At 44.2% G+C, this 13,635-nt stretch overlaps 1 protein-coding gene across 1 annotated transcript in view; it reads right to left on the bottom strand.

The window, feature by feature from the left end:
* VSX2 (visual system homeobox 2) overlaps window positions 1-13,635 on the bottom strand; it is an 80,259-nt gene that overhangs the window by 17,964 nt on the left and 48,660 nt on the right. The window contains exons 2-4 of the mRNA XM_015426357.1: window positions 13,441-13,634; window positions 12,251-12,335; window positions 8,016-8,139 (exon numbers count right to left, since the gene is read on the bottom strand). Coding sequence (XP_015281843.1) covers window positions 8,016-8,139; window positions 12,251-12,335; window positions 13,441-13,634 — 403 coding nt within the window. The remainder of the gene's footprint in view (window positions 1-8,015; window positions 8,140-12,250; window positions 12,336-13,440; window position 13,635) is intronic.

Genomic DNA, 13,635 nt, shown 5'->3' with positions numbered 1-13,635 from the left:
TCCTCCCTGCTCAAGCAGCCAGAATGGAGGAGAGGATTCCAAACTAAATCGGCAGCAAATCATGGCACCTCATGCCGTGGGAACTCTGACCTCATCTATCAAGGTATGGGGCTACATTTGTCTGTTCTCGTGTCTGTAGCACTCCAATAGAAATTTGAGAACATGGTCCAGGGGCAGTTTACGTGAACAGCCAAGACTTATAATAATGTGTGATGTTCTTATTGCTAGCACTTTGCAGAACCCTTGCAGTTTCCCAACCTCAGGTCTTCAGAAACAAACACTCGAGAGGAGTCCAGCTGCACTGTTGCAGAGATGGGTTTGCAAAAAGTACTACACAACTAAGTCAAGAGGGAGAGTGCATGCTCCTGAATAGACTCTCCATTCCTCACCGCCAAACACTCAAAGTATGAAGAACATTCAAACACTCATGACAAAACGTATCCCCCACGTACACTATAATGTGGGAGAACTATGTATTAGTTTAAGAACTCTTTATTGTTCAATAAATTACAGCAACATTTCTCACACAAAGGACCCAGGGGACATATGCAGTGTGTTGAACAGAGGGCAGAAACTCTCCCAAAGCAGGTGAACCCTCACCATGTACCAATGAAAGCAATAAGTAGTTATTTATGCTGGTGGAGACTATGTATTCCACCCAACTAGGCATGACTCACTGCAGTCTCATGGCTACTCTTTAGTCTTTTTCTGGCTGCCTGGGTACCTGCGGTTTGTGAAAGGCATGTGTGTACTGGGTTGTATGACATCATGGTTTCACTAGGCCATCACTTGTACTTTCCCCACATGACTAATACAGAGCATTAGCGGTGTTCAGCATCATGACTGGTGAGTGGTTGCAGAATTATGAGGGGTGGTGTGTGATTGCTTGATGGTCCTGCTGTGCTGGTGCTCTCTAAAATTGTACTTCTGACTCTGTTGCTTGAACATACATTATAACAGCATTAGTTCTGACCTAGTATCTGCTGAAGCCAGGGCCCGTTCCAGGTTTTGGTGGACCGCAGGCAGAAGAAGAGGAGACTGGATTTATACCTCGCCCTTCACTACCCGAAGGAGTCTCAGAGTGGTTTATAATCTCCTTTCCCTTCCCCTCCCCACAACAGGTGGGGCTGAGAGAGCTCTTTCGAGAACTGCTCCTGAGAGAACAGCTCTGAGAGAACTTTGACTGACCCAAGGTCACACCAGCAGTTGCATGTGGAGGAGTAGGGAATCAAACTTGGTGTTCCCGCTTAACCACTACACCAAACAGAGAGTGCAAGGGCCCCATGTCTCTTCCTCCACCTGCTTCCCCCACCCAGTTTGGTGTAGTGGTTAAATTTGCTGACTCTAATCTGGGAGAACTGGGTTTGATTCCCCACTCCTCCACTTGCCCCTGGCTGGATAACCTTGGGCAAGCCATAGTTCTGATAAGAGCTGTTCTTGAAAAAGAGCAGTTTGTGTCAGAGCTCTCTCAGCCCCACCTACCTCACAGGGTGTCCATTGTGGGGAGGGGAAGGGAAAGGAGTTTGTAAGCCACTCTGAGACACCTTTGGATAGTGAAGGGCGGGTATAAATCCAAACTCTTCTCTTCTTCTCCCATGCACTTCCTGGCCTGCCCTTCCCATGGTCACACGCCCTTCCCCTAGCTGCCTTGGGCAGGATATGTGCCCATGAGTGTGGTTGCTGGGAGGGCTCACAAGCAAGCAGATGGGCAGTGGGGGGGGGTGAGCAGGCAACAGGTGAGGCACTGGACTCTGCTGGAAGCCCTTGGCCTTGGTAACTGCCCTACCTCAGGATATGCTGATGCCAGCCCAGGCTACACAAACACAACCATACAACTGCTCTGTTCATTTGATTTCAGAGGTGTTGTTTTGGAATGTGTTCGGCAAACTCTTTAAATTAATTTGCTAGTACATAGTTCAGTTAATCCCTGTATTTAGGTAAAACTGAACACACTCAAGCAGAGACCACAGATCAAGGGTTTTTTTCAAAAAAGGATTGTAAATCAGCCTTAAAATTAATCTCCTACTATTGGCTGCTTTGATAAAAACTACACCAATACCTTTCCCCACCATGAGCCTCCATTCCATGCGGACTTCTTTCCTCCATTATGTATTCAAAATCGGAGGCACAGAGTGCAACTTCGGTGTGCTAATGAAGTGCAAACAGAATGAATAGCTTGGTTATGGATGCTTGTGCCCTGACTGAAAATAATCTCAGAAAGAAACTTCAGAGGACACGGAGAACATGGTGCCATAGCAAGAGTATCTGGTGCACAGTAGCTAGATCACAGAAATTGCTATGACATAATTTCAGCCACTCCATGGTCACTGCCCAACAGTCAGGGATTAAATTGCTACTTTCCTAAAATATCCAGTTTAGATGGAATTAAACCATATACATGGAAAGTAGTTGGATGGAGGTATCTAGAAGAAACAGATGGAATTAAAATTGAACTGATGTTAACATTTGTTTATAAAGGGAGAGGTGAGGGTCCTACAGTTAAAACATTCCGAGATTTTGATACCAGTGGTACATTCCAGAGAAAGTAAAGTATGCAAAAATCCAATTGAAAGCCCTAGAATCCATTTTTGGAATGTAAAATTGGGGTGGGACTGTGGCTCGTGGCAGAGAAGGCCCCAGGTTCAATCCCCAGCAGGTCCAGTTAATGGGATCAGGCTGTAGGTGATGTGGGAGACCTTGTCCTGAGAGCCTGGAGAACTGCTTCCAGTCTGAGAGGACAACACTGACTTTGATGGATCAATGGTCTGATTCAATAGAAAGCAACTTCATGTGTTCATATGTTCACATGAGTCTCTTTGCATACAGTCACACATAAAATTACTTAACTTTAATTTATAGGTTCAAGCGGGGTGTGAAGATATTTTACACAGGTCCAACGTTGAGACTAAGAAAACCCACATAAATTCTTGACCACAGAGAACCCAGAGCAGAGCTTCTGTAGCTGTCAAATCACATGGAAAGATACAGTTCTCATAGGAGCCCCACAACTGTTCTGAATCTCCAGGAATAAGTACAAGATAAAAATGTAATAAAATAGTATGGCTTATGATTATAATTATACAAATGTGCATTTTTTGTACATTTTGAGATTTTGTACATTTTAAGATTTTTTGTGTGTTGGCTGGAGGAGCACTTGCCAATATTTGCTTTGAGTGGGCAGTCAGCTTCCATAGCCTTCTCAGTCCCCTATTCTATGCTAGAATCTCCAGTCCTCAGTAAGATACTTATGGTCTAATAATATTTGATAGGAGTAACCCCACTGAATAGACTCAGGTAGGGTTCTTAGTAAACCTGCTTGGTGCATCCCTAAAGAGAGTTACATTTCAATGTGATTAGAAGGGTATAACTCTAGGATCACACTATCACTAAATATCTGCCTTATTTCTTGGGTTCTTTTCCGGCTCCCTAATACTGACTACCACATCTTTTATCTATGTGGTACCCATTTTTGTTTGCACACAGAAGATGCTTCATTACTCTACATACTGTGCAAGACTTTTGATACCAAATATCAAAGATAAAACAATTTTAAAACTTTTTTTTAAGTTAAGGACATAAGAAGAGCCCTGCAGGGTCAGAGTAGTGGTCCATCGAGTTCAGCATCCTCTTTCATACATTGGCCAACCAGCTGTCCTGGAGAGCCAAATAACAGGGCATAGAAGCCAAGGCCTTCCACCAAGTTGCCTCCTACCACTGATATTCAGAGGTTATCAAATGGTATGTTTTTTGACAGTGGAGAAAGAAGTGATTCATCACAGGCCATTTTTCTTTTAATTTCCAGCTGCCTTCCCAGCCAGATGATACCCAGGTCAGCTTATCAAGAGTACTACAATATTAAAATGATATATATAATAAAACCTCAGACTATGAAAAATGCCTAAAATACTAAAATATTAATTCCAAACACAGCAGCACTGAACATTCTATGCTCTTGGGAGAGTTACAATAGTCAGACTACCATAAGCAGGGCTATTTTGGGGCAGGAACGCGCAGGAACGGAGTTCCGGCTGGCTCCCGAGTTGGCCACGCCCAGCAGGAACTCATTAGCATAATAGGCCACACCCAACAGCAGAAATTGACTACATTAGGGGTGTGTGGCCTAACATGCAAATGAGTTCCTGCTACAAAAAAAGACCTGGATTTTGACAACAAACAAGGTAAACAGAATAAGAAGCAAAAGGTGGGTGTGGCTGGATGACCACACTTCTGGTAACATGGGGGTGCGGCCTAATGTGCTAATGAGTTGTGCTGTCAGGGGTGTGGCCTAATATGCCACTGGTGGGTGTGGACTATTATACTAATGAGGTTCTGCTGGTGGGTGTGGACTATTATGCTAATGAGTTCCTGCTGGGCTTTTTCTACAAAAAGAGCCCTGACCATAAGTAAGAGGGCCTTTCATTCTCTGTACATCAAACGGTGCTTCACCAGCAGAAACCCAGAGCAGGGCTTCTTCTGTGGAAGTCAAACCATGTGGGGAAGCAACGTAAAGCAACCTCAATACTAGGAGCCATGGGAGTGCTAGTTGGGTTTATCCCCCCCCCCCTCCAGCAAAGTAGTATTACCACCTGAGATTAGGGGAAAAGCATTTTCCCAACAATACAGGTGCTAGCTGGAGAAACTGTCTGGCTTCTCAGCATGCACACTGAGCACAAACAAAATAATTTTCTAGCTTTATGTGCTGAGCTTGTGGCATGTCCTTCTGGACCGCAGCCACAGAAGTTGTAACATGCTGGGGGGGGGGGGGGGTGTTATATGACCTCATATATGAGCCAAAATCAGTTTGAACTCCCAAGGATAGAATTCTTATGTGCTCCAGTTTAAAACTCTGACATGAACCTGCATGGCAATACACACTTCATGTCTTGTTACCAGCAAGACTGACAAATTGGAAGGAGTTCAGCAAAGAGCTACCAAATGATTAAAGAGCTGAAACAAGGGTGATTTATGATGCGTAATTTACGTGAACAGTTTTGTAGCTTAGCAGACTGGGGGGGGGAGTGCTATGGGAACGTGAGAGCCCAAAGGATGTTGCAGAAGTTAGGGGAAGAGTATACAAATATCTGAGGTATACATAACCAAAGGCAGGGGGGATAGATGTAGTCTGAACACAGTTAGTGGGCTGGTTTCTTTTTTAAATGGCAGCAATAGAAGCTGGGTTGATAATGTAAGTGGGGGAAGCCCATGACAGAATGATGGATTTCCATCACTAACTCTTAACACAATTCAGACATTTTTAAACCCAGCAAAATATTTTTATGACTGTTTATAATTTTTCAATGTTGTCCTTCCTTTGCAACCCCAAATGTCAGTATTTATATTACCTACAACCCTGATCACAGCTGAGATGAGATGTGAAGCAGCTGTTTGGTTATTTATTTAAAACATTTTTATGCTGCCTTTCCACCCCATCATGGTGTACAGCTACAACTACATCCTGGAAAAGGAAAGTAGAGCAAATCCACCCTACTATCAGCTGCATTCCAGGAGGAGGAGGAGGAGATTGGATTTATATCTGCGCCCTTCACTACCTGAGGGAGTCTCAAAGTGGTTTGTAATCCCTTTCCCTTCCCCTCCCCACAACAGATACCCTGTGAGGTAGCTGGGACTGAGAGAGCTCTCCCAAGAACTGCCCTTGAGAGAACAGCTCTGAAAGAATTTATGACTGATCCAAGTGGAGGAGTGGGGAATCAAACCCGGTTCTCCCAGATTAGAGTCCACACACTTAACCACTACACCAAACTGGGTCTCAATTGCAGATTAATCCAATTACTAGCAGTACAATCCTATGGAAAGTTGCAGCAAGAGTCTAAATCCATTGAAATCAATGGGTTTATACTGGAGTCACTCTTTGTAGGACTGCTCTGTAAACATCCTTCCTTTCATATTTTCAGCATTGTGGCTGAGAAGCTGACTCTGAGCAGCAAGAATGCTTTTTAGGTTGCTATGAAGATTACTCCATGCTGTCACATAAGACTATCTACTGAGTCCTACATCACATGACATCCTTGCAATCTACCTAACCACCGCTACATACGAACAGCAGTGCTACACTAGCATAACAACCAGAGTCAATTCAGAGTCCTAATATCCCAGCACTGGTCATGACTTTGCCCTTGTTTGCCAGCAGAGGTACTCATCATAAACTGTAAGGCTAACATTGGTTAATGCTAGGCAAGTCCATGTACGCATTCACTGAACCAACACACACACACAGACTACAATGGGACAATAAATTAGTTAACGGGGGGGGGGAGTGGTCAGAATTCACTGATCAGGGACAGTTTTTAAATGTCAGTGTCCTATCAGCTGATGTTGGCAGTCAGCATGTAAACAGAAAGAGACTAAGTTGTTTTGCTAATAAACAATTATTTCTGTACTTCTTTGGGGTACATTCTTCATCTTATGGCAAATTCTGAATCCAATTAGAGTAAATGGCCAAAATTCCCACTGATTTTAACAAGTGATAATTTCACCTTAAAATGAGTTCTTATGATTTTTAAAAAATGCATATATAATTTTAGCCAAATTCTCACTGAGATGATGAACCTGTTTCTGGGCTTCACCCCTTCCTGCTGCAAGTGGAGGTTCATATGACTGAATGATCCTTCATACAAAATACATAGAAAACTAAATGTCAGGGAGGAAGATTCTAGCCTAGCTGTCTTACTAGCATGCTAGTTTGATTTAAAAAAAAAATTGAGAGGGAATTGTATGGAAAAGTATCCTCAATCAATGGAAACTGTTATCTTAAATTACAAATTCTTCATCATATCCAATTTATTGAGACACTGTAATATTTATCTGTATTGGTTAATTAACCAATGAACAGTATCTTTTTCTTGTCTGATAAACAGTTTAAATATGCTGAAATCATGCTCCAAGTGTAACAAAGCTACTACGGCTGAGTGTAGCAGCTACCTTGTTAGATGCACAGTATAACCTCTGGGTGTAATGAAGAGACATGAAGCTGCCTTAGACTGAGTCAGACCATTGGCTGGTTAGATTTAGTTTGTTTACTCTGACTGGCAGCCGCTCTCCAGGGTCTCAGGCAGAAGTCTTTCACGTTGCCCTTCATCTGATCCTTTGAACTGAAGATGCTGGGATCTTCTTCATGCAGAGCAGATGCTCTACCATCGAGCAATGGCCTCTGTTGACTATTTAGTTCACGTGACTATTGAACTTTTTATGTGTACAAGAACAAGCCTTACAATTCCATAAAATAAGATTCTAGGCCAGGATGCAAAGAATTGTTAAAACAGTTGTTGTATTTCCAGGGACTTTGTATTTGTTTTTTTCTTAAATGGCAGTCTCTCATGCTTTTGCAAGAACTGCTTTTGAAACTAAGAGAAGTTTTAAAAGTAGCTTGCAATATAGTATTGGGAGGGTGCTATTCAGGGGAAACAAAGTCCAAAATTTTCACTAGACTAGGGCAAGCCTTTTGCATGAGATTTTTGTATCCCTGCCCAAGACACTGAAATACTGAACTATTCTCCTTTGCTCCTTAAATGAAAGTTGAGATAATTCATAATTTACATGCAGGGTTCCAGTTCTGTTTTACTTTGGATATTCTCCCCTCTGTACAGCTATCTTTAAAGCAGTTCTATCCTCAATCAGGGTACACAAATAGCCCCTGGGGCTTCTCTTTTCATGACATTCCATTTTTGATCAGGTTAGCCATTCTTCCACCCCAGGTCCCCTCTCAATTGTCCTCCCCTACTTTACATGCAATTAACTACATATCTCCTTGTATTAAACAGCAAGACCACACAGCTAGCAGCAAACTATGCAGCCTTAGACCCCCAAACAAGCACACCAATTCAACGTTTGTTTTAATGCACAGATTTTGGATATGTTGGTAGCAAGACCTAGAGAAGCCTTCAGTATACTACAGCACATCTGTATTAAAATGTATGCTGTCCTCCTGAAGAGAGTAAAGAATACTGAAAATAAAATTAGCATTGTGTCACTCTATGGTCTCATAACCATATGATTACCTGTATCCTGTCTTCAGGAAGTTCTGTTTTCATAGCCAGCATCTCCCTCGCATAGACATCAGGATAATGGGCTTCATTGAAGGCTTTTTCCAACTCCTCCAGTTGATAGGATGTGAAGATTGTCCTGAAGGAAGTAAAACTCACTGATGAAAAAAAAAGTAAAAAATAAAACCAAAATTCTGAACAATCCTTAAAGGATGGAGGATGAAAAGAGAAGCCAAGAAAGTGGTTACGATATGTTCTACTGATGGTCAAGCCCCAGGGTAAGGAAAGCCATCGGAAGTGAAAATATGTTATATATAATTCCTGGTGCTGGCAAGTCACAGTGAACATGATCTATTTTTTCCTCCACATTTAACTCAAATGAGATTTACTCCGAAGTATGTATGCATAAGACCTCTAGCCTTTCAGTGCTATTGATTTCAACCCTTCCCGTTGACACAAAGGGGACTTTTTCTGGGAACTCTGCATATTCACAAATTACAGGGAGAAGGAATTGCAAAGTTAACAAATGAGGGGTAAAATACTGGTCAAAGGAAGGAAAAGGAAGAAAGGGATTCAGAAAGCTTTTTGAAAGTACAAAACTTTATTGGTAGTTCACAGTTTACATTCCATCTTTTTACTGTGCAATCCTAAACAAAGTTACATCCTTTAAAATCTGTTATAGGATTGCACTATAGGTGGGCAGTCTTTCTCCACATTCCTTTTCTGTTTCAAACCAAAATCTATTTTGAAGAAAAAATCTTAAAAACTTGATTTTTGGGAAATCACCAACTCATATAGATCCCCTCACCCAAGTGGCACCCCAAATGTCTGTCCAATATTTCAGCAAAACATGAGGCTAATGGAATTTTATTTATTTGTTCTATTGATAACTCTCTCTTCTGCCAAGATAACCCAGAGCAGAATACATAGGCAGAATATATATATAGATGACCCTTATGTATTTAAATTTAAGTAGGATCTGCATTCTCCCATCTAGGCTGTGATCCTAAGCATGTTACTTGCCAATAAGCTCCTTTGAGATCAATGCAGCTCATTTCTAAATCCATGTGTTTGGAACTGGGGTGCAAAACAAAGTTACTTAGTCTAATACATATTTGTTGGTTTATGAGACAATAAAATGAACCTGTGTGTTCTTTAGTTTCATGTTTTCCCACATAGCACATTAACAAGCCACCTTCGGCAAATTCCCTTGAGAGACACATAGAAATGCTCTAAACACTAATAATAAGCACCATCATAATAACCGCTAATAACAACTGCAGATTTTTAAAAAATAGCTTCCAAATTAGAACTAGCATTACTTCCTTCTGTGAAATGTAACATCACCACCACTGCATGCACACTAAAACAAAGTCCTGAGACAAAAACATCACTAAAGATTTTTTAAATGGCAAATTCAAAGCTATCCAATGTAAATTCAGTTATAATTTTCCATCTTTTTCTTTAAAAAAAACAATTAAGTTTCCATTAATGAGCATGTTTTGATGCAGAGAGGCAGGTTTCTTTTCTTACCCTCAGCTTTATGTTGAAGGTTGGGGGGTAGTTTTGTTTTTGAAAATGCAGCATTTAAATTCACATTATTTTAAAAGGAACCTTCTTTCAGTTCCAGTGCCCAGTAAACAGCACTTAGGCATTTATACTGAGAACACTGATAGGGAGTAACATCATCCTCAGTTTTCCTTCTCCTAGCATTCTGAAAACACTTGTCCTTCCTCATCTGCTAATCCTATTGTAAGTGACCTGGGCACCACAGAGATCTCTGACACGTCTGTGATGTGACTGCTGCCAGCACCAGTGTCAAGCTTTGCTCTACTGAGTTGCCAATTGGACAGTAAACATCCTCTTGACTTTACCTCTTGGAAATTATGCATTTTACACACAGTTCCCCCTTCTCTTTAGTCTGCATATCCCACATTGGAAACACACAGAGATATACCCAAACAGCATCCGGGAGCAGAAACAAATGGAAATACAACTCCAAGGGATGATTCTAGCAGAGGAGAAAGTGTACAGATTTCTTCCACATTCTTCTCATATTGCAAATCTAAATGCAAACCAGTTTCTGTATCCTAGAAAGCCCCTGGTTCTATGACTAATCTACCTAGGAAACAATCTGCATTCCAACACAGTAATCTAATAGGGTGTGTTTAAAATGAGCAGAAATACAGCTTCAAAAAAAAGAGAACAAAGATTTAGGTCAGGTCACTAAGAATAAAACAAAATATATTGTAAAGAATTTACATCTTCCCAATAGGACAGCTCGATGCTTTTGAATTACCTCCCAGCATTTAAAATCTAAAGGATTGTACCAGATCAATAACAGTGTTAACAAAAGATGCTTGTTAATACAAGATACCTCTTCTGTAATCAACCATTTATTTAGATTTTTTTTAATTATCTGAAAATTTTCTTAAGACATCTTTGCTCTTACCCTCACAGAATCACAGTCAATATGGGTGGAGTAAGTGTGTTCAACCATTCCAGTCTCTTTCATTCTGAGCAAATTGAAAACTCTCATTGTACATCCTTAAGATCTGGGGAAATTGGAATGGAGGGTCTATAATTTTTCTCAGCAAATAAATTTGCTGTTAAAAACAACTGGTAGAATTTATCCTTTTGTGATCCAGCCTTAAATTTCGTTTTAAAAGTCCCTTTTGTTTGGGGGGGGGAAATAAAATATGTCCTCTCCTGGAGGGTTTTATATATATATATATACACACATGAGAGATTTCTAGCTCCTCTGGGCTCTGCCTTTATTTATTGAAGGACAAGTAAGTGTGTTTTTCAAACTTAAAAAAATCAGATATACTGGATTAAAAAAATGAAATAATCAATGTAAATTTGAAATGATGAAGGAATCCACTGCCTGTCTTCTAAGATTCTGGTCCAGCCCTGTTCCAATCCCAATATGAAATGTACCCCAATTCTAACCTTGATCTAGATTTTGAACCGACTCCCTTAGATTAGTCCAGTTAGTCTAGCAATTGTCTGCCACATTGTTTTGAACCCCGAAACTGAGGCATGATCTTTGCCTTGACAGTGGCAAATCCTAAAGGGGAGGGGGGATCTGAGTCCTCAGCGGGCCTTTTCCAGGGACATTTTCTTAATCCACACATTCTGCATCTTACCAAGATTAGTTTAATTATGATCAAACCATGATTGGATAAATGGATGTTGCGTCTCTCTCCTTTGTCTCTAAGTCAGAAAATATTGGAATTGTGTTTGGCTCTCTGGCAATAGCCCCCTGTCTATCCTTGCAGACCAGGCCAGGTCTGACCAGGTGAATTTCATTTAAGGGAAGGCAAAAGGACAGGGACAAGGTTGCCCACTGAACTCCTGCCAGACCAGGACAAGGAGTGCCTATTTCCTTGGGAAACCTGGTCACTTTCTCCTCTCCTCAGCAGCTTGTCTTATTTCCAAGCTCTTCCGTCATCTCCTAGAACGCTTAAAACACTTTATTACTAATCAGGAGCGAGCCATCCACGCACACACACACACACAAAAAAAACTGCAGCAGCAAAACTGAAACAAAACGAAACAAATAAAATGAAATAATCCTTCTGTTCCACACCACCTTTGGTAAGGCGATGAGACCGGTACTGATGAGAGCTCCCTGAGCAGGTGCCAGTCATAGGAGGCATTGCATAAGGTTCTGGTTGGGGTAGGCGCTGTTTGCATTTTTAAAAGGGTCCCAGCCCTGGCAAATATCCCCCCCCCCATTCCAATTTCTTTTTAAAAAGAATTGCAGAGCGCAGCCCAACAGATAGCTGGAGAGCGATCCAGCCGAGAGGTCCCAGCGGACAGCTCCTTCGGCGCTGCGTTTTTGGACAGTGGGTCGCTAGACAAGGAAACTGGACCGTATCCGCCTGGGAAGGACGACGGCAGCTCCCTGAGAGAGAGGAAAGCGGGGCAGGGCAGCAGACCAGATCGCCTCTTCTGTTGGCCACTGGAAATGGAAGCGGTAGTATCCAACCTGGCCTGGGAGTCGATCGGAGATCGGCATCTCCAGTCCCGCCAGAGGAAGAGTCCAACAAGGCAGCCGCGTTGTTGCCTTCTGTGGCTGGCACAGTCCTGCCGCCCCCCCGCCCCCCCCATCAGTGGCCTGGTCGGCCTGGCTGACTGGATGGGGCGGCGCGGCAGGAGCCGGCCTCCTGGCAACGTTGCGCCCGGCGAGTCTCCCTGCCCCGGCGAAGTCTCTCCCGAGCAAGCCAGGCGTTGGTTGGGCTTACCTGTGCCGTCTCTTCTTCCGCTTCTTGCTCTGGTTCAAGGAGGATTTGGACATTTTCCTGTCGCTGGAGGAAACATCCTCGGAATCTGGGGACAGAAAGGAGGCAGCGATGGATGGGTGGGTGGGTGGACGGATGGGGAGGCCGCCAGCAAGGGCTGAGCACAGGGGCAGCTCCCCCGGACACTTCAGCCTGTTGGAGCTCAGAGCGAGGGTGCATTGCTGGAGGAAAGGGCTCTCCCTCCCGGGCGTCCTTGGTGTTAACTTGCCCGGATCGGGTCCCCGAGGGGCTTTTTTCGTTTGCTCGGCTCCGACTTCGTTTCCTGGGAGGGCGGGAGGGTTTTCCTCGCTCGCTCTCTTCGGGCTCTTTCTCCTGAGCAGCACTGGCAACGGCGTCTCCTTTCTCCCTAAGCTTGGATCCTAGTTTTATTTCCAGGCCAGCGATTTGTCTGATATTCCTCCTGCTTTTTCTATGTAAAACTTTATTTAAAAAGTGGGGAATAATAATAATAATAATTTTTAAAAGTCGAGAAGCCGCAGCGCTCTCCAAAGCGCCTGTGTTTGACGGACGGATCGGGGCGAGTTTTAGGAGAGAAACGACAAAGCCCCGCGGGGATCCCCGGAACCCTTCCGGTCTCTTATTGCCCCCCGGAATAGAGCCCATCGAGGGGGATTATTATTATATGTCCTTAAATAACCACTGGCCTGTCCAGGCATCAAGAGCTGCCCCCCTCCCTTCTTTGAATTTCTACCCAGGGTTTCTTTGCTGTCGTTGAAATGTTTATTTCGCTGCATTCCCTGGGGGTCGAGTCGACGAAACCGGCTCCTTGACCTGGGGAAGGGCAGCATCTGGCGGGCCCACGCTTCGGTCTCACGGGTCGACTGCTCAGGATGGAGGAGAAGAGCCGATTCGAATTGGATTCGAATCTGGTCCCCCTCGCTGTCCACCCAGCGCGTCTCTTTCGCCGCCCTCAACGAGATTCGCTGCGATTCGTCTGGACTGCACCGCTCTCGGGGTGTCACCTCGGAAGCAGCTATGCCGCGCCGGAGGAAGGGCCAGCGGAGGCCGTGCTGGCCCAGGCAGGTGTCCCCACCGCTTCCGCGCCAGTCCTGCCCGCCCTGCCGCGCTTGGCCTCCGTCCTTCCCTCCCGGGACGAGCCGGCGGGTCCCCCTCGGGGGGGGCCCGCGGGCTACCTGAGCTGGCCGTCTGGCTGGTGTCCAGCTGCTGCGGGGGGGCTCTGCCGAGGGGCTGCAGGTGGACGCCCGGCGGGTCGGCCAGCACCTCCAGGAAGGTGGGCTGCGCGTAGAAGCCGGGCAGGCTGCCGGCGCTCAGCAAGCCCATGCCCACGCCGCCCACGCCGGCGGGGCCGAGGACCGAGCGGGCGGCCA

Source organism: Gekko japonicus, unplaced genomic scaffold (assembly GCF_001447785.1).
Source record: "Gekko japonicus isolate JY-2015 unplaced genomic scaffold, Gekko_japonicus_V1.1 scaffold719, whole genome shotgun sequence".
Lineage (NCBI taxonomy): Eukaryota > Metazoa > Chordata > Lepidosauria > Squamata > Gekkonidae > Gekko > Gekko japonicus.
Note: the sequence above shows the minus strand (reverse complement) of the source record. Positions and strands in the feature narration are given on the sequence as shown.